This window comes from Corticium candelabrum, chromosome 13, assembly GCF_963422355.1.
Source record: "Corticium candelabrum chromosome 13, ooCorCand1.1, whole genome shotgun sequence".
Lineage (NCBI taxonomy): Eukaryota > Metazoa > Porifera > Homoscleromorpha > Homosclerophorida > Plakinidae > Corticium > Corticium candelabrum.
In genome coordinates, this window is record NC_085097.1 from 8,188,721 (window position 1) to 8,207,413 (window position 18,693).

At 42.6% G+C, this 18,693-nt stretch overlaps 4 protein-coding genes and 1 long non-coding RNA gene across 5 annotated transcripts in view; 4 read left to right on the forward strand and 1 right to left on the reverse strand.

Moving 5' to 3' along the window:
- Positions 1-75: 75 nt before the first annotated feature.
- LOC134188717 (dual oxidase maturation factor 1-like) lies at positions 76-2,420 on the reverse strand. Its single transcript, XM_062656894.1, has 6 exons — positions 2,126-2,420; positions 1,968-2,025; positions 1,766-1,900; positions 1,601-1,708; positions 564-1,050; positions 76-485 (listed from the first exon to the last, which is right to left on the reverse strand). Exons 1-6 carry the CDS (start codon positions 2,303-2,305, stop codon positions 263-265), a joined length of 1,191 nt encoding a protein of 396 aa, XP_062512878.1. The 5' UTR covers positions 2,306-2,420; the 3' UTR covers positions 76-262.
- A 119-nt stretch (positions 2,421-2,539) lies between these two features.
- On the forward strand, positions 2,540-12,166 carry LOC134189306 (dual oxidase 2-like). Its single transcript, XM_062657538.1, has 7 exons — positions 2,540-2,653; positions 4,848-6,251; positions 7,142-9,311; positions 9,577-9,874; positions 10,032-10,212; positions 10,273-11,465; positions 11,678-12,166. Exons 1-7 carry the CDS (start codon positions 2,602-2,604, stop codon positions 11,927-11,929), a joined length of 5,550 nt encoding a protein of 1,849 aa, XP_062513522.1. The 5' UTR covers positions 2,540-2,601; the 3' UTR covers positions 11,930-12,166.
- Positions 12,167-12,288: 122 nt separating this feature from the next.
- LOC134188796 (RNA-binding protein 41-like) lies at positions 12,289-16,003 on the forward strand. Its single transcript, XM_062656998.1, has 2 exons — positions 12,289-13,133; positions 15,567-16,003. Exons 1-2 carry the CDS (start codon positions 12,289-12,291, stop codon positions 15,841-15,843), a joined length of 1,122 nt encoding a protein of 373 aa, XP_062512982.1. The 3' UTR covers positions 15,844-16,003.
- Positions 16,004-16,195: 192 nt separating this feature from the next.
- Positions 16,196-18,693, forward strand: part of LOC134188477 (small ribosomal subunit protein uS15) — a 2,517-nt gene continuing 19 nt past the window's right edge. Inside the window, exons 1-5 of the mRNA XM_062656641.1 lie at positions 16,196-16,295; positions 16,477-16,525; positions 16,903-16,981; positions 17,046-17,316; positions 18,583-18,693. The exon at positions 18,583-18,693 is cut by the window's right edge and continues 19 nt beyond it. Of these exons, the coding sequence (XP_062512625.1) occupies positions 16,273-16,295; positions 16,477-16,525; positions 16,903-16,981; positions 17,046-17,316; positions 18,583-18,616 (456 nt within the window). The 5' untranslated portion in view covers positions 16,196-16,272 and the 3' untranslated portion in view covers positions 18,617-18,693. The remainder of the gene's footprint in view (positions 16,296-16,476; positions 16,526-16,902; positions 16,982-17,045; positions 17,317-18,582) is intronic.
- Positions 16,581-16,877, forward strand: LOC134188478 (uncharacterized). Its single transcript, XR_009971366.1, has 2 exons — positions 16,581-16,619; positions 16,680-16,877. It is a non-coding gene; the product is annotated as an uncharacterized LOC134188478 (long non-coding RNA).

The window sequence follows — 18,693 nt, forward strand, 5'->3', positions numbered from 1 at the left end:
AGTTATATGAGGTAACTTACTGTGGTTTTGTTAACCCTAGTATTTATAGTAGAGTAATAAGCCTTGTGACTCAAGTACAGTAAACAAGAAAGCTTTAATGGAATGATGTCCAACCATGGAGGGTGCATGTAATAGATTCAAATCACAACAGCAATCTACACTACAACTTGCCACAAACGAAATTATACTAAACACACAATCATTATGCATGACTGAACAGCCGATGCTAATACAAAACGTTAGCCAGTACAGAACTCTTGGACTAAATGTGAGTGTTAGTTTCTGTGTTCACTTCTTCCAGCTCGATTGCACCCTTGGCCTCTGCACCTATGTTTGCATACAAGTTAGGCTGTCCATGGGAGTCTGCAGAGAATGGCTTTCGGGTCGTCTTTCGTGACTTCACGTTTTTGACAGTGAAACGGGAAGTGAAGTTGAACCGCCCTCGTGAAAGTTCGGGTTCACCCTCGTCTTCCTCACCGTTCTCTCTAATGACAAAGTAATAGTCAATTGTAATAATGAGACAGGAAAACAAGCAGTACTGTACAGACTATTGTGTGACTGACCCATGGATGACTTCTAGGTCTTCATCGATGCTGTAATCAAAGAATGCTCGGAATGCACCTGGCCACTTGACATCGAGCACAAGGAAGAAAATCGCAAGTAATACGCAGATAATTCCATTGATAAGAGTTAAGTAAAATGACCATCCGTACTCAAGTTTCAAGTCTGCATGATCGTTGAAGGGAATGACAAGCTCCGGCCACTTGTGAATGACTCCAGCATAAACAATATTTCCAGTCAGAAGGAAAGCACCGATCAAAGCCAGGATGTATGCGCCAGTACGAGGGGCAGACAAGAAGAGAACGATGTCTGCAAACCAGAGTGCGAATGCCATCCACAGCATGATGTTTGTGTAAAAGCCAGCCTGACGGAATCCTCGTCCCCATCGTATGGTCTCACCATCTAGTGTGAGATATTCTGCGATCCACAGTATGGGGTATGGCATGCCGCGCCATTGAGCAGCACGAAACTCGCGATTCAATTGATTGGCTGCAAACAAAGAATAGCAATGAAACAATTACAGAACGTCAGAGTCGTTACATTCTGTTGTAGTGTGAACTTTACAATCTAAAGTGGATCAATCTTGATACCAAAATCGAAACAAATCATTGTGTATGAAAGCTAGAGCACTGACATGGACTGTGTGATTATGCAAGAGATGTATAACACTGATAACACTGACAGCAGAGTCACATGATTATGTCAGTGTTCTGTTCCTTCCACTTGGTCTGCAAGTGTCTCAGTGAGAGGCTAAATAGAAGGGAAAAGTGCAAAACGTCAAAGTATCTTCCTGTCTTTGTTAGTTAACAAATAACCACACTTGCCATAAGTACAGTTTACAGGAAGCACTAAGCACAGGGGGCATCTCATACATTCACGTCTTTCCTACATCCTACCACTGGCTCTTATCTAGTGTGTTGGTCTACAGACAACTCGTGTGTGTGTGTGTGTGTGTGTGTGTGTGTGTGTGTGTGTGTGTGTGTGTGTGTGTGTGTGTGTGTGTGTGTGTGTGTGTGTGTGTGTGTGTCACATATCTCACAATATATTCCGAATCCAATGCGAAACTGCTGCCATCCCCAGCTGAAGTGCTCATTGTAATCAATATATTCAAACTGATGCTCATTGAACGACACATTAACAGGATCAGCTATAAACATCCAATGATCATTCAGAATGTCGATCTGAATACCTCATTGCATCTTACTCTTCAACGTGATGTTGACCCCTTCAAGTCCTACGTGCATTCCCACAGTAGCATGGATTTCTTTGTTGCTGAACGCTTTGTAATACATCTCTGTCGTCAATTCACCGGTTTGCCACCCGAATCCATACAAACACACTACAGATATGTCAAGTGAAGGGCGGTGCCTGTTTACAACTATACGTCACACAGCGGGCATGCATACCTGTTATAGACAATCCCAAATACAAAATGCCAAACGATTTCAAGAGAAAGAACACTCGCTGTAAACGAAAAGAATTGCAAAACGTAAGTGCCGCGCCGTAACGCATGTGCGCAACGCAAGACAGTCCCGCAAACGTCAAAGTTGTCGTGCAAACATACCTGCACGCCTCTCGACGCTGGAGCAATGAGAACGAGCAAGAACACCAACAGTGCGAACGACACGATGAGTCCAATCTCGACCTTATCTTTGGTAACGGGTGAAGGGTATATGGAATCGTAATAAGCAGGAAATGGTTTCGTGCGAAACGATCCGAAGTAGCTGCTGTCGCTGTTTCCCATCGTTTGCACTCTTTCGTCGTTTGCTCTCTGATTGTCGTTTGCAACGTGCAGGAAAATGGAAAACGACGAGACAAGTGGAGGCGTTTCTCCCGTTAGACGTGAGATCAAGACGTTATCGTTAAGTCTAGGAATAGGGTGTTTTAGCCAATAGGAACGCAGAAAGTATCATTAGTAGTAATTAGGTTATAATAACGAGCGTTGATTGGCTGTTGCCATTACTTGTTGCAGGTTTGTAGCTGGTCAGCACCGCCCAGATAGAGGGTTTTGCAAGCAGTGCTGCTTTTCCCGCTGGCGTTATGAAGACTTCTGTGGGACTGTGCACGTTGCTGCTGCTGTTTTGTGGTGTTGGTAAGTTGTAGTGCGTGGATAACGCGAGAAAGCTACTTGGATTTCCGTGTTGTTGCGTTGCGCGTGCACGAATATTTGGGCCAGTCGTGCGACTTGCTCACCACCTGACGGTGCGAACTGCTCGTGTGTCCACGCAACGGATAGCGCTGCAACGGCCCGTGTTGCGATTTTTTCTCTTTTAGTGCAATTGTTGTTTCGCAGTCTAGAGGCGACGGCATAGCTAGCGGATCGGGTGCTCAGTGGGTGTGGAATGGCCACCTGGACGGGCGGAACAGCCTGCATTGTTTTAGGTTGTCTGCAAACTGGCATGTGTACTAGTAGCATGTGTTGCATGTATTGGTGCAATGTGTAAAGTGAGACTGCGCGTACTGAAGTCTGTACACTGATGGAGAGTGCAAGTGTGGTATGCAGATGATCGAGGGAACACTTCCCATAGCAATAACTCTTATGTGTCGATAGGCGTCTAGTATAAATGTGTATTTAGCGATATTCCGTCTGGTTCGTGGGTGTAATACAATAAGGTGAGAAAACTCTAGTTTATGAATTGGCCTTACAAAAGTAGTGCTTGACGAGATTGTCATGCAACTGATAGTGAATTATTTTTCAGTTGAAAACGACTGTATGGCTTTGGTTTCTAGTGGATAAATAGTAATCCGAGCACCATTTGTTTTTCACGTTCCTGTCGCACTTCCTTTTTCCACTAATCCATGGTTGCACTTTGCGCACCGTACATCAATGTTTCGAAAATGAAGCCGCTGGCCATAGCTATATAGATCCCTACATTTCAGTAAACGTCGAAATCAAAAACCAACCATGCACGTGGGTTTTTTTCAGAATTCGGCCAATCAATAGACTCGCGTTTGTTTCGTTAGTTAGTTGGAAGTGGGTGCTAATGATGAGGTGAGAGTGAGCTAATGATGAGGTGAGTGAGCGGGCGGTGTGAGGGGAAATTGCGTGTCCGCTGAACTTCTGAACACTAGACTGTACTAGAAGTGTAGATAGGGGTTTTTGATGACCGTTTGTGAACACTGGATTTAGTTGTCTGTGTGAAGAGAATGTCGAGTAGACTAGACGGTCTCACACAGATACAGTTTTGGCGGGTCTTAGCTAGAAATGACTGAGCTGGTTGGGGTGGATTGAGACTCACTAATAATTGCTGAATATGATGTTTCAGCGAATGACACAAGCGTATATACGCATGGCTGTCGTTTGTGTGAGATTGTACACACAACTGGCGATGTGAGGATGTGGGTGACTTTGCCATCTTCTGCCCCGTAGATCACGCAAGCGCAATGGTCGCCTTCAATGCGCGCGCAGTGTCAGGGCAGCTCTACAAGTGGCTAACCGAGAGTGAAGGAGACCAGAAGGCGCGTAATTATCAACTTGACTTCCAATCTTGTTGTTTACTTGTAGTCTTGTCTCTTAGCGTATTGTGTTTCAATTTGCTAGATTAGTGTGGATCAGTTATCTAATTTACTGCTCTAATCTACAGCCAGTCAACAAGATTGACAATAACGTGTTATTTAGTAAATTAAACAACTGAAATTCCTTCATAAAGACCTTGATGTAAGAAAAGACGATTCTAGGAGATGATTCCAAGCCTTTCTGTTAGGGAGTTGCTTTTACAGCAAGTCACAGGCAGTTGCAATTACAGATGAAGCATGGAAATTGCGTGACTTAACTTAATTGGCATGATGCGTTATTGGGTGACTGACTTTGAATGTAATGTTGAGCTCTGGGTAGCTGGGCATGTGCAGTCTTGAGGTATCAATGCATGGTACTGAACTACTTGATAAGCTCATGCAACTATCATGATGACTAAACTTGTGGCCCAAGTTTGTCACCTTTTAATTGCATGACTTTTTTTTATTCACTTGCATGAGGTACAGATTTAGCTTGGAGTATCTCAACCTTTTCTCATATATTTGATAGATACTACAATAGTGCATGTATTCCCAATTTTAGAAGGCCGAAATAGAACCAAATGAGTTGTTGGGAATGTGGATCAATGTGTGGCAGTTGTGGTGTTGGTTCATTGCACTGATGGTGACAATGGTCTGCATGGTTTCTATTCTATCATGTGTATGTACAGTTACATATATGTTCATATATGTTATAATTAAGTCTGACATCATTGTACAGATACGATTGTCATGATATACTGTAATTGATAATCAAGGACGTCTGTTTGTAGTTGATTCGCAGAGTACTCAACAAGCAACGACTCAACAAGCAACAACTGCAGCTACAACGACCAAACAAGCAACAGCTGCAGCGACCCAACAAGCAACAGCTGCAGCGACCCAACAAGCAACAGCTGCAGCTGCAACAGGACAAGCAACAGCTGCAGCTGCAACGGGACAAGCAACAGCTGCAGCTGCAACTGCAACGGGACAAGCAACAGCTCCAGCTCCAACTCCAAGGACCAAACAAGCAACAGCTGCAGCGACCCAACAAGCAACAGCTGCAGCTGCAACGACGGGACAAGCAACAGCTGTAGCTGCAACAGGACAAGCAACAGCTGCAGCTGCAACGGGACAAGCAACAGCTGCAGCTCCAACTCCAAGGACCAAACAAGCAACAGCTGCAGCTGCAACGACGGGACAAGCAACAGCTGTAGCTGCAACAGGACAAGCAACAGCTGTAGCTGCAACAGGACAAGCAACAGCTGTAGCTGCAACAGGACAAGCAACAGCTGCAGCTGCAACGGGACAAGCAACAGCTCCAGCTCCAACTCCAAGGACCAAACAAGCAACAGCTGCAGCTGCAACTGCAACGGGACAAGCAACAGCTCCAGCTCCAACTCCAACAACTAAACAAGCAACAACTGCAGCTCCAACAACTGAACAAGCTACCAATGAAACTCAGAAGCCTCCTACTGCAAGTCAACCAGTTTGTCCTCCAGCTCCAACAACCAAAAGTCCTACTCAAATGGCTTCAATGGAGTATAGCAGAGGAGTTAATCATCGTGAGTATTATGAGAATGAAGGTTATGATGGATGGTTTAACAACCTTGCTCATCCTGATTGGGGTGGTGCTGATATGCAAATGACGAGACGAGTTGATCCTGCATATGCCGATGGTGTTTATCACCCATCTGGACGCAGTAGACCGAATCCTTTGTTCATCAGTGAGAGAGTGATGGCTGGAGAGACAGGCTTCCCATCATATCAAAACAAAACTGCCCTTATGACATTCTTTGGTCAACAAGTGGTTGAGGAGATTCTTGATGCTCAAGCAGCTGGTTGTCCACCGGAGTACTTCAACATTCCTATACCTAGGTGTAATAAGCTTTATGATCCAGATTGCGAAGGAGGAAAGGAGCTGCCATTGAGGAGAGGCCGTTACAACTTTAATACAGGATATGCTCCTAATGTGCCAAGGGAACATTTGAATGAAATCACACCTTGGTTTGATGGTGGATTGATGTATGGAGTGACGAAGGCATGGGCAGATGCGTTGAGGTCACATTCAGATGGCAAGTTGGCGTGTCATGATGCTGAGTGTCACTTTCCAGAGACAAATGAGATTGGACTGCCTATGGCTAATCCACCACCACCAGCTGATCATTTCTTGAAACCTGTTCAGAGATTCTATAGTAAGTTTGTTACTGGGTTGAGCTATTATGTGTTTTTTTGTTTGTTATTGGTCTGTTTGTTCGTCTGTTTATTTGCTGATTAGCTAACGTTTTTGATTTGTCTGACTTTGTGATATCCTCCGAACCTCTTGTATCAAGGGGAAGGGATATGTCTCAGGTAATTGACATACGATGTGTATTACCAGGTGTTTTGAAAAGTTACCAGGATTCTTGCTACAGCGTGGCAGTGTAGCACTGTGCCATGCTCCAGTAGGAGTGCACCACGCTAAAAAACAGTAGCTAGGAGTCCAAAGTCTTACAGCTAAGAAATGTTTGAGAATTCCGTACCACTGAAACTCAAAACTAAAGGCGACAATAGCCACAAATCCAGGCTCTTGCAAAGTAACAAGGACCTCGCTTCAGACGTACAGTACACACAAGTGTTGGCTGCAGTCCCGGATGAGTTGCCTCTGATTATATGCCCTTCTTGTGACCCGGAAAGCACATCTCTTGTCCAGGAAGTGTACACCTAGAATCGACTCTATACTAGTCATGGATTCACGTGAAGCAACAATAGTGGCTCACGTCAGTCAACGCCTGACTAGACAACTTTCTGTAGTTCGGCTAATCAATGAACATTGCTAAGAATGGCTTACTGGCGAACAAAGTTGATTTTTTGCCAGGGCACTTGAATGTACGTTACATGCAATAGCTACAATGCAAAGTCTACCTCGCTTGAGATCGGCTCCAGTGCACATGTCCGTGCGTTGTGGACGCGCCCATCCTGCCACGCTCCCAAAAATCTCTAGTGAGAACTTTGTAACTATTTGGTGGTTTGTTTATCTCTGAGTGGAGTATTATATGACACACTTTTAGACAACTGAAGTAAACTGACGTTTTATTTGTTGTAGAGTTGGGAAATCCTCGTGGTGATGAGAACGCGTTTCTTCTTACAATGGGAGTGTTTTGGTTTCGTGTTCATAATTACTTTGCTGATTGGGTAAAGAAAACAACAGGATGGACATCAGATGAGAAGATCTTCAATCGTGCACGACAGTGGACCATTGCAGCTCATCAAAAGATTGTCTTCTATGATTGGCTGCCTGTTTTTCTTAGCCTGTCATCAGCACCAATATATGGGGGATATCAGCGAGCTGTACATCCAGGTATAACACACATCTTTCAGTCTGCTGCTATGAGGTTTGGCCATACTCTTGTTCCACCTGGTGTGGTCAGGAGGAGGAAGAACTGTAAAGTTATTATGACAACTACAGCAACATCATTTAAAGGAGATAAAGTAGGTGTTCGCACGTGTAATTCATATTGGAATCCACAGGATGCGTTTAAAGAAACAGACATTGATGAGTTGTTGATGGGAATGGCTTCACAGATCACTGAGCGTGAAGATAATATCATCACTCCTGACTTGCGAGGGAGTGTGTTTGGACCGCTAGAATTCTCGCGTCGTGATTTGATGGCTGTGAATATTCAGAGAGGACGAGAGCATGGTCTGCCTGACTACAACACAGCTAGGAGAAACTATGGCTTGAAAACTGTCACATGCAGGAAGGACATTAACCCAGAAGCTTATGATGTGAATGGAATGTATTATACAGATATGAAGAGTATCAGAGATGCCATTGATAACTTTGTTGATATTCACAGTAACAAGTTAAATCGAGAACATTTTCAACAGACAGGCGAGGACATTGCACCATGTAATATTTTTGGGATCGGCAGGGATGGAGAGGATAATTCCAGTTTACTGGGAATTGATGACACATTTAACAACATGGATATCTGGCCAGCAGGGCTATTGGAGACTCAACCAACTGGACCTGGTGAACTGTTTCACACTGTAATACTTGACCAATTTGTTCGCATTCGCAATGGAGATCGATTCTGGTTTGAAAACGGGGAGAATAATTTGTTTACTGATGAAGAAGTAGACATGATTCATAATATGACTTTTGCCAAACTTATTGTAGCAGTGACTGGTATTGAGGAGCGTGACATTCAAGAGAATGTATTTTTTCACAAAGATGGTGATCCATGTCCATATCACTTTCAGATCAATGAAACAATGCTTGATGAGTGCACACCAATGAAGACATTCGATTATTTCTCAGGCAGTGAAGGACCATTTATTGCAACATTTGTTTGTCTTGGACTTTGGGTTGTTTTGCTGATTGTTATGCTTATTCTGCTAGCTAAACATCGAGAGAGGTCTCAAAGATCACATCACATTGTAAAAGCAACAAATTCAAAGTCAAAAAGAGTTAAGACTGACATGGTGTCTCAAGATGTTAAACCTATTGCTGAAACAACAGAGCTGATGACAGAAGCTGGAGAGAGGGAAATCAATGTCTATCTTATGAATGATCCAAAACTTGAGTTAGTGGTTACAGACGAAGTAGGTCGGAAGCTCAGAATGATTTCTTTAGAAACTGCACGAGGTGTAGAACTGTGGCCAGCTCATAACGACCCAGACTTAATTGTTTTAAGAGTAAATCACGACTATGATTTGATTATGAGGTTTCAGTCTGAGGCAAGTCGAGCAGCTTTTATCCAAGACCTACAGGCTGGGTTGCAGGCAACACGTGTACCTGTCAACATCATGCAACAATTCGGAAGAGAATACATTCGAAATCATGCTATTACAAAGAAAGTACGCCAGCAATTGGTTGAGGACTTTCTAAGGGAAGTGTTCGCTCGTGCAGCAGAGCCGTCTCGGTCCGTGAACATGGCAAGTGGAGCAAGTGGGAGGAGAAAAGTGACCGAACAAGTTTTGAACTTTGAGTTGTCAAAATCCGAATTTGCTGAGACGATGGGCATGAAGGAGAACACTCTGTTTGTGGAGCAGATGTTTCGAATGGCTGATGTTGATCAGAGTGGATACGTTACGTTTCGTGAATTACTGGATCTGATGATTATTTTCAACAAAGGAAGTGCCGAGGAGAAGCTGAAACTGATGTTTGATTTGTATGACATTGACAATTCCGGTTCTCTGGAGAAAGAAGAGTTTACAAGGATGACAAAGGCACTACTGGAAATGGTGAATACAAGCATGACTACAGAAAGGTAATGTACATGTTTTTTCACAGTGATGGTAGATTGGATATGTATTGACTTCATGGATATTATCGGTAAACTATTATTATATTATATTGGAAAAGTGCACCTATGAGCAGCATTTCTGTAGTCAGGTGCACCTTTCAGTATTTTAATCTCCAGTATTGATGCAGCTGCTTGGTTTGGCATTGAAAACTTATTGCTTTCTAATTAATTTATTGGAGTGGTGATTAAAATCTGTTCTATTTGTTTTGATTGGTTGTGTTCTTGTTAGGGTCAATGAAATGATTACTGGACTGTTCACAGCTCGAGGATTCCAACAGAAAGATCACCTGACGTTTCAGGACTTCAAAGTTCTTATGGAAGGCCAGACCGAAACTCTTCAAACTCTGCAGGGCACAGTGTCTGCGTTGCCTGGTGCTAGTGACACTAAAGTGTCTAAACCATCTGGTAGTGCAGCTGCAGCTGCCGCAAATCGCTCTAGGGCATTTACTGCCACTGTGAATGATAGAAGGATGACAATTGTAAAGGCTTATCAAGGATCTAGTATTAGAGAATCTCCACAGCAACAGGTAAGTGCATGCCAAGCAATCTGTTTGTATACAGTACAGCACAACAGGCATAAACATTAGACCTTATTATATATAGACAGATGAGCAAGATTTGCACACACTTGTTTTATTGGAATATATATATATATATAGTAATATCTTGTATTTGTATCTACAGACTGTTGCTGATGCAGCTCCAGAAGAGGCCGATACCAGAAAGCCACAAGATTTACCTGAGAGTGCATTTCGAAGAATTTGGCTTCGGTATGTGAGGTTTGCAGAGAACTACCGACTTCAGATCTTTTGGACGTTTATGTTTCATCTGGTGACTATGCTGATATTCGTGGAGAGAGCTTACTGTAAGTGCAACTGAGAATGTAGCAGTTTTCAATATAGACTTATTGCTATTGTCTTTTCAGATTATTCTGTTGAACGTGAGTATGCTGGTCTACGTCGTATTGCTGGGTATGGAGTGACAATCACACGAGGAGCTGCGTCAGCAATGGCATTCACTTACTCAGTTCTTTTGGTTCCTATGTGTCGTAACATTATCACTGTTCTCAGGGAGACTCCTCTAAATCGCTACATACCGTTCGACTACTTGCATGGCTTTCACAAACACATTGCAGTGACTGCATTGATATACACGATCACACACATGCTTGGACATTCCATCAACTTCTATCACATTGCAACACAGAATGCTGATGACCTCACTTGTCTCTTCAGAGATTTCTATCATTTCAGTGATGAGCTACCTAAATTTACTTTCTGGTGCTACCACACACTTACTGGTGTGACGGCTATTCTTCTTGTCATTGTAATGGCTGCTATCTATGTGTTTGCTGTTCCGTATGCTCGTCGCCATATCTTCATCTGGTTCTGGAACACACATAAGCTCTACGTCTTTTTCTATTTCCTGCTTGTTCTTCATGGATGCGGACGCCTTGTCCAGGCTCCACTTTTCTACTTTTACTTCCTTGGTCCAGCATGTCTTTTTGCTGTTGACAAGCTGGTCAGTGCATCAAGAAACCGAGTGGAGGTTGGAGTAGTGAAGGCTGAAATCTTGCCTTCCCAAGTGACTGGACTCTATTTCAAACGTCCGGCTAATTTCGACTACAAGTCTGGCCAGTGGGTGCGCGTTGCTTGTCTGAAACTGTCCAGTGAAGAGTATCATCCTTTCACTTTGTCTTCAGCTCCTCATGAGGAAACACTTAGTCTTCATATTCGATCTGTTGGTCCTTGGACCAGTAACTTACGACAAGTTTATGACACTTCACCACCTTACCCAAAGTTGTACTTGGATGGACCGTTTGGTGAAGGTCATCAAGACTGGCATCGTTTCGGTGTTTCTGTAATGGTTGGTGGAGGCATAGGAGTTACCCCATTTGCTTCCATTCTGAAGGATGTGGCCAATCAGAACAAGCAGACAATTGGTCGTATGACGTGCAATAAGCTGTATTTCATCTGGGTGACAAGAACACAGAAGCAGTTTGAGTGGTTCACTGAAATGATACGCGAGGTGGAAGATGCTGACGATAGAAACATGATTGATATTCATATCTTCATTACACAGTTCTATCGCAAGTTTGACCTTCGAACAACAATGCTGGTGAGATCTAGTTGGATCTTGAGGACTTACGACTAAATAAGATTCTGACAGATAGACAGACAGACATGAATGGACAGACTTTGGACAGACAAACAATTAAGTTACTTTGTAGACTAACTTAAGCTGCTGGACTAGCAGTCTGTGAATGGTTGCATGCATATGGAAAAATTATGGTATTGTGAGTTAGTTATTGTTTTTTTTTGTACATGCAGTATGTTTGTGAGCGTCACTTTGAACGTGTTGCTGGCCGTTCTCTCTTTACTGGTCTTCGTTCGGTAACTCACTTTGGGCGTCCTCCGTTTGAGAAGTTCTTCACACGGTTGAAGGAGCATCACAGCACTGTTCCAAGAATGGGTGTCTTCTCATGTGGTCCACCTCCTATGACGAAATCGGTAGAAGCTGCTTGCAGTAAATTGAATGAGTATGATGGGCCAATATTCAACCATCATTTCGAGAACTTCTAAGTCTTGCTGACTTTAGGACTTTGACTGATTTTTTCTGTGTGGTTCTGACATAACATTTTACTTTTGGTTTGCTGGCATTATCATTATGATGTAGCGCATATAGTTTGTAGCTTTCGTGTTGTGTGTTTTGCTAACTTGGAACAAGTTCGCTACCTAGCTGTGGTGATGATATTAAATGTAGATCGACTACATGCGGTGTACTGTATCAATGAATTAAAACACTTGATTCTGGTTGCATTTTCCTTGCAGCAATTTTGCGCTGGCATAAAATCGTATGCTGTACCATTGATCCACTCTGATTTGTCCGACTAAATATGCGGATGCGCACGCGTAGTATAGACCTAGCGTACGCTAGCATAATGTACTCCATAGATGCAGCTCGGAATCGAGATGAGCGTGAATATGCCACTGAATCTAAGAGTGAAGAGCATCTTAAAGCGATGGCAAGAAAACAGCTAGACATCAACTGTAGGCTGAAAGAAGCGAAGAAAGGAAGAGAATTTACTGCGTGGGCGTGGCAATCCGTATCTGATATGGAGGGAGAAATGACTTTGAAGGAGTATGAACGAGCCGAAGCCGAGGAGAAGCGTTTAGATGAGTTAAGACAATGTGGATTGAATATACGAGAAATAGAGTTGATATCAATGCACAAGAGGGGCGTAATGCCTGCCACTCTTCATCCACATGCTGCACATTGTCATCTGGAAGAGATACAAAGAAAGATATGTTCAAGAGAGAGAAGAGTTGAGGCTGTGAGAGATTATGGGAGTGGAGTGTGTTTAGTAGGCAGACGAACGATGGAAGCAGAAAATGTTGACTTTCGTTGTCCCAAGGATCTGAAGCATTTGGTGCAGTTGAAAGATAGAGACATTGATAGTGTTGTTGATAAAGCAGTAGAACAGACACTAAAGGAAGAAAGGGAGAGAGAAGGGAAAAGGAAAGCATATAGCAGTAAGGACTACTGGAGGGAGGAAAGAAGGGAAGAAGATGGAACAGAAAAAGTGATAAAGAAAGACGAGGAGGAAGCATTCGGCAAGAAGGAAGAAGGTGAATTGGCTGCAAAGTTAAGGAGAATAGGTGATGATGATGATGATGATGATGATGATGATGATGTCTGTGGTCCTGTGCAAATGATACATTGTGTGAGTGAAGAAGAGATCTTGAGTAATAAAATGAGTGTGGACGAAATTAGGAAAATACCAAGGTGAGGTACTGTACGTGTTGAAAGACGAGAGAAAACAGTTTCAGCCAGCCAGCTAGACATACATACATACAAACATACATACATACATACATACATACATACATACAGACAGACATACAGACAGACAGACAGCAATTCAACACGGGGTAGCAACCAAGGGAGGCACAGACCTCCTTGTCCATCATGTCCTTTTGCTGCTGGAGGAAAACAAGGACTGGGTAGTGTCAAAGACTGACGCAAATAACGCTTTCAATTCCATTCACAGAGGCCAAGTGATGACACAAGTTTTGTTATCTTTTTCTGAAATTGCAAACCATGTGATGGAAGTGTATTCTGGGTCCAGTCCTTTAGTTTACCTAATGGGCAATGTCTCAATGGTGCTGTCATCTGAGGAAGGCATCCATCAAGGGGACCCGCTTGGGCCAGTGCTCTTCTCATTGGGTATTCGCAACATTCTGACTACCATACAATGCAAGTTCCAAGACATTGTTGTCCTTGCTTATTTGGATGATGTGATCCTGGTTGGATCATCACTCAGTGTGCTCGACGCTTTTGCATTCTTAAAGCAAGAGTTTGGCAATGTAGGACTTCAAATTCAAGACAAGAAGTGTGAGCTGTACTGCCCATTGCCTTCAGCAGTACCAGACTTATTGTCAACAGATATTGCTATTTCCCACACAGGAACTAAGATTCTTGGGATTTCCATTGACAGCCATGACTTTATCTTAATGTCTGTATTGACGTCGCAAATTCTGGCAATGTGTTTTACCAGCAGTTATCTGACTTGAATGAGCCTCAGGGAGCAATGCTTCTTCTGAGACATTGCCATGCAACCCGACTCAACCATTCGGCTAGAGGAGTTTGCCCAGATAGCTTGCAACCTGCTGCCACTATTCATGATCGACTGACTAAAAGTGCTTTGCAACTTTGATTGGTACCAGAGATTTAATGAACAGCTAGACAATGGGAGCAGGCAACACTCCCCATACGTCTTGGTGAGTTTGGAATGACACTGTTGCAAACTGTCTCCCGTTTTTGCCTTTTTATTTAGCTGGGGTCATTCTCTGCAGGAGTTACCAAACCGGTTCACATCCCTGGCAGATCATGTCAGGACTCTTTCATCAAATTGCAAGGAGAAGAGAAGCATTGGTTATCAACTGGATCAACTATTGGATGACGACAGGGATCTGTCAGAGGTGGTATCTAACACAAAGAAACTCCAACACAGATTGACAGATGCTAACAACTAGATTACAGTTAATGCTTTGATTGACAATTCATCTAAAAAAGACGCTGCACGTCTGCTGTCTCTGCAGGGTAAGGGAGCTGGGGCTTGGTTCAGTGCTGTACCTACCTCAAAGAAGTTTGCGCTATCACCGAACAGTTTTATTTCGGCAGCTTCAATGAGGTTAGGGATTCCTGTCTCCTTTCCTGAGTGGGTCAACAAGTGCGATTGTGGTCGAACTTTAGATATAAAGGGCTCTGACGCAGATGGATTCCACCTCCTAACATGCAAGAACGGTGGCGGCCCTGTGTGGACCCATGATTCGATGATGTCAGTATGGTCTGAGTGCTTGAGTTCAGTTCATCTGCCCCACAAGTGTGAGCCTAGGGATCGCTACACATTCGAACAATCGGCCTGACCTCCTAATTTATGACGCGGAGACAGGATCTAACATTGAGTTAGACGTGGCACTAGCTCACCCATGGGCATCAGACATCTTACCTCGTGCAGCTACAACTGGGGAAGCGAGGCAATGAGAAGGGAGCAAATCAAGAAACACAAATACGCCCAGGAACGACTACTCGGTGGATACTTGCCAACAGTCGTGCCTCTTGTATTCGAACATTTTGGTCGTTGGGGGAGAAAGCGTCTGAGTACTTGAGGGTCCTCTCTGCTTTGTGGAGGGATGACAACGGACGATTTAACACTGCTGAGTTCAAGACACTGGAGACTACGATTTTCTATCAAGCTGCAGCAGTGCAATTCAAGTGTGATCTAGGAAAATGGCAGTAATTTCAGCTGGACAAAATCTTGCAGTGTCTTTAACGAATATCAATTGGTTTTAAACTAAGTGGTTAAATGTATTCAGACCCTCCCCTATGGGGTCATCTGTTGTAGCCTTAAGTGTTTGTTGTTGATTTAGAGGAACATTACTTAAAGACTAGCGTTTAAGCTCTTGATGGAAATTTCTTTGGATTTGAAATATATGTATTGGACAGACAGACAGACCGACCGACAGACAGATCGACAGACAGACCGACAGACAGACAGACAGACAGACAGACAGACAGACAGACAGATGAATTGAGGAACTCATTGGGACATGGATAATGAATACACATGCAGAAGCCTTTTGTGGTGATCATAGAATTTATGAAGTAACTACATAAATGTTGTCTCTGAACTAAAGTACTGTCTATGTACATTAGATTTTCAGCTTACAATCATGGGAATAGGAGTCATGTTCTCTATATCAAGAATCTCCATCGGCATGTCACAGAGTCTGATCTTCTCTCTCTCTTTCTTCGATATCAGAATGAAAACAGTTCCAAACTGGAGTTCCGTCTCTTGACTGGACGATTGAAAGGACAGGCATTTGTGACGTTTCCGAGCATAGCCTGTGCTGAACAAGCTCTTCAACTGCTTAATGGCTACATGTTAAAAGGAAAACCGATGATCATTCAGTATGGACATTGTTCAAAATGAGACTCCTAATTTAGGTATATTGATTTATATTTCTGTTTTGTTAATAACTAGTACTGCATAGGTTGGTAATTTATAAATAACTGTACTAGTGCAGTTTCAGTTGGATTCACTAAACTTAATTTTCTAATAATTTTTGCGCAAGTCTGGAATACGAGGAGATAGTCTGACACAGAGCCGTATATAAAGATATATATATATATATATATACGGCTCTGGTCTAACATTTGCGTTGAAAATAGAGAAACCCGCAATTCTTTGAAAGAGCGCGTTTGTGTGATGGCCTATTGAAATGCCGGCTAGGCTTTGTTGTTACAGCACACTTAAACAGTGCTGTCTTCGTAGAGTTAGCTACACGTGTTCAGTTAGCCGACTGCGCATGCGTGTCTTTTTGTGAAGTGTTTGTTCGTCCGTGTGTAACAGAAGAAGACGATGGGTCGCATGCACACTCCAGGGTGAGCTCGGTTAACCCTGTCTTATTCTCACGGGTTTGCTGGCTTGCTCCTGTATGTGAAAGTGTTACATGAGTGTGTGATGTGTGGGACAGACAGACAAACATGCATCTACACACGATGATTCGAGATCAGAAGATATAACGGATTACTTCTTACACTTGTTTACTTGTTTGTATTTCAGTAAGGGAATTTCTTCGTCAGCTTTGCCCTACAGACGCAGCGTTCCCACTGTAAGTTAACATTCTTCTTTATGTACGAAATTTAGTTGTACTCATATTTATTTAGCTTCTCCGAGGGCTGTTAGACGTTTTATATTTATTAACGGTTTGTCTAGATAATGTGAGTTGGTGGGGCTCCTTTAGGGTTGACACGTGGTGTGTTTAGAAAGCGTCATGTATTCAACTTATGAGGTTGCATCTGTGCTGTGGTAGTCTTGGATATTGAAATAACGTTAAAAGCAGGTTGAATGAAATGGTAACAGACCTTGAAATGTAAAGCAGCCTTGTAGTTTGATTATCCCAGGAGGAAAGCAGCTCTGTAGTTGTGTGCCTAGAATTTTTATTGTTTGTAGATTTGTTGATGTATAGTGACGTGTTGGCTGTTTCAGTGGTTGAAGCTGTCGGCTGATGATGTTAAAGAGCAGATCTACAAGTTGGCTAAGAAAGGCCTAACTCCTTCTCAGATTGGTCTGAGTTTGTCTTGCTTATGTTTTTTGACCTTGTTTTTGAGTATCATGTGAACTAATTGTAGGTGTTATACTGCGTGATTCTCACGGTGTAGCTCGGGTTAGGAATGTAACAGGCAACACAATTCTACGAATTCTTCGAGCAAAGGGTCTAGCGCCATCTCTTCCTGAAGATCTTTATCAATTGATCAAGAAGGCGGTCGCTGTACGGAAACATCTTGAAAAGAACAGGAAGGACAAAGATGCTAAGTTCAGGTTGATTCTGATTGAGAGCAGAATACATCGATTGGCAAGATATTACAAGACCAAGGCTATGCTGCCTCCCAATTGGAAATAGTAAGTTTTGTGCTTGTCTGTTTCTAGATTTTTGTGTGTATGGTGTGATGTCACTATAGTATGTTGTGGACAGTCTGTAGTTACTTTTGAGGATTTTTATATGCATCATCATAGGTGTGGCTTGTGTTGCCATCTGTACACTAAAAAGAAGAGATGTGATAGGCAATGAATGAGAGTTAAAATATATATGCATATTGCATCATGCACATTGGTGTGAGTTTTGCCAGCTCTTGTAGATGAGTTTGATTACTCTCAGCCTTTCCAGAATATGTTTGTGTAATTAGGTGACTGTCTTACAGCATTGTTACTCCATGGACTGTTGACAATAACGTGTGAAAAGTAATGACTAGTTGTGATCACTTTATGCCCAATTCCATTCTTGCTGGAGGTACTGTACAGCAGGGTACTACAGTTGCATGATTGACTCCTCCAGTTGTGGGGAGAGAATCCAGTGAAGGTGAGAATGATGAGGTAATTGCATTATATGGTTAGCACAAGAACAACATTTGACTAGCCAGGCCTGTGGGCTGATAGGCAAGTAGGAGAGGATTAGACACAAAGAGTAAGAAGTAATGGCTCTGGAGATGAACTGTTTCAATTCGTTCTTTGATCAAGAGTTTCTCATTAGGAAAACCTTATGCTATTGAAGTAGTTTAGTAGATATCTGCTGAGTTACAAAATGTGGTGTTTTGTTAGAAGTGAGTGAGTGGTAATATTCAAGAGTGTAAGATCAATTTAGTAGAGGAGGGAGTCAGTGTGTGCTGTTTGTTCAACACACCTATAACCATAGGCTATGTCTTGAAGGGTTGGTGTTAGATTCATTATCTGTGCATCCAGCTGACTCTGGCAAGCTGTTGCTGTAACGTTTGAATTCTTAGTTAATCTCTGTTTTGTGCTTCTAGCTGGTGTGTATTGTAATCAAGCTTTAATTTTGTGGTCAGTGGTTTTACTTGTTTTTGTCTATTTTACTAGAATTTGACTGCCCTGCATTTACATGATTACCTGCTAGTTATCTCTACTGCTTTTTTAACTTAATAACTATAGGGGCTGTTATCTGGTTTTTAACTAAACCATATATAGGTTAGAGGACTTGCATATGCTCTGATATGGTAGATTGTCAAGACCTCTTTATTATTAATTATATTCTAATTTTGTGCCTTTGGCAGTGGTTGGTGCATGTATTAGATACTCACATCTAGTATGCACACTTTGATGCTAGTACTAGTATCTTACTTTATTTCGTTAATAAACCTTTATTTTTTGCAGCGAGTCGTCTACTGCGTCTGCTCTGGTTGCTTGATTGCTTGAAGAGTAGTTGGACTTGACACTCTTACATTGTGCTTAGCAGTAGATTTTTTCATTAGCCAATAAAAATGC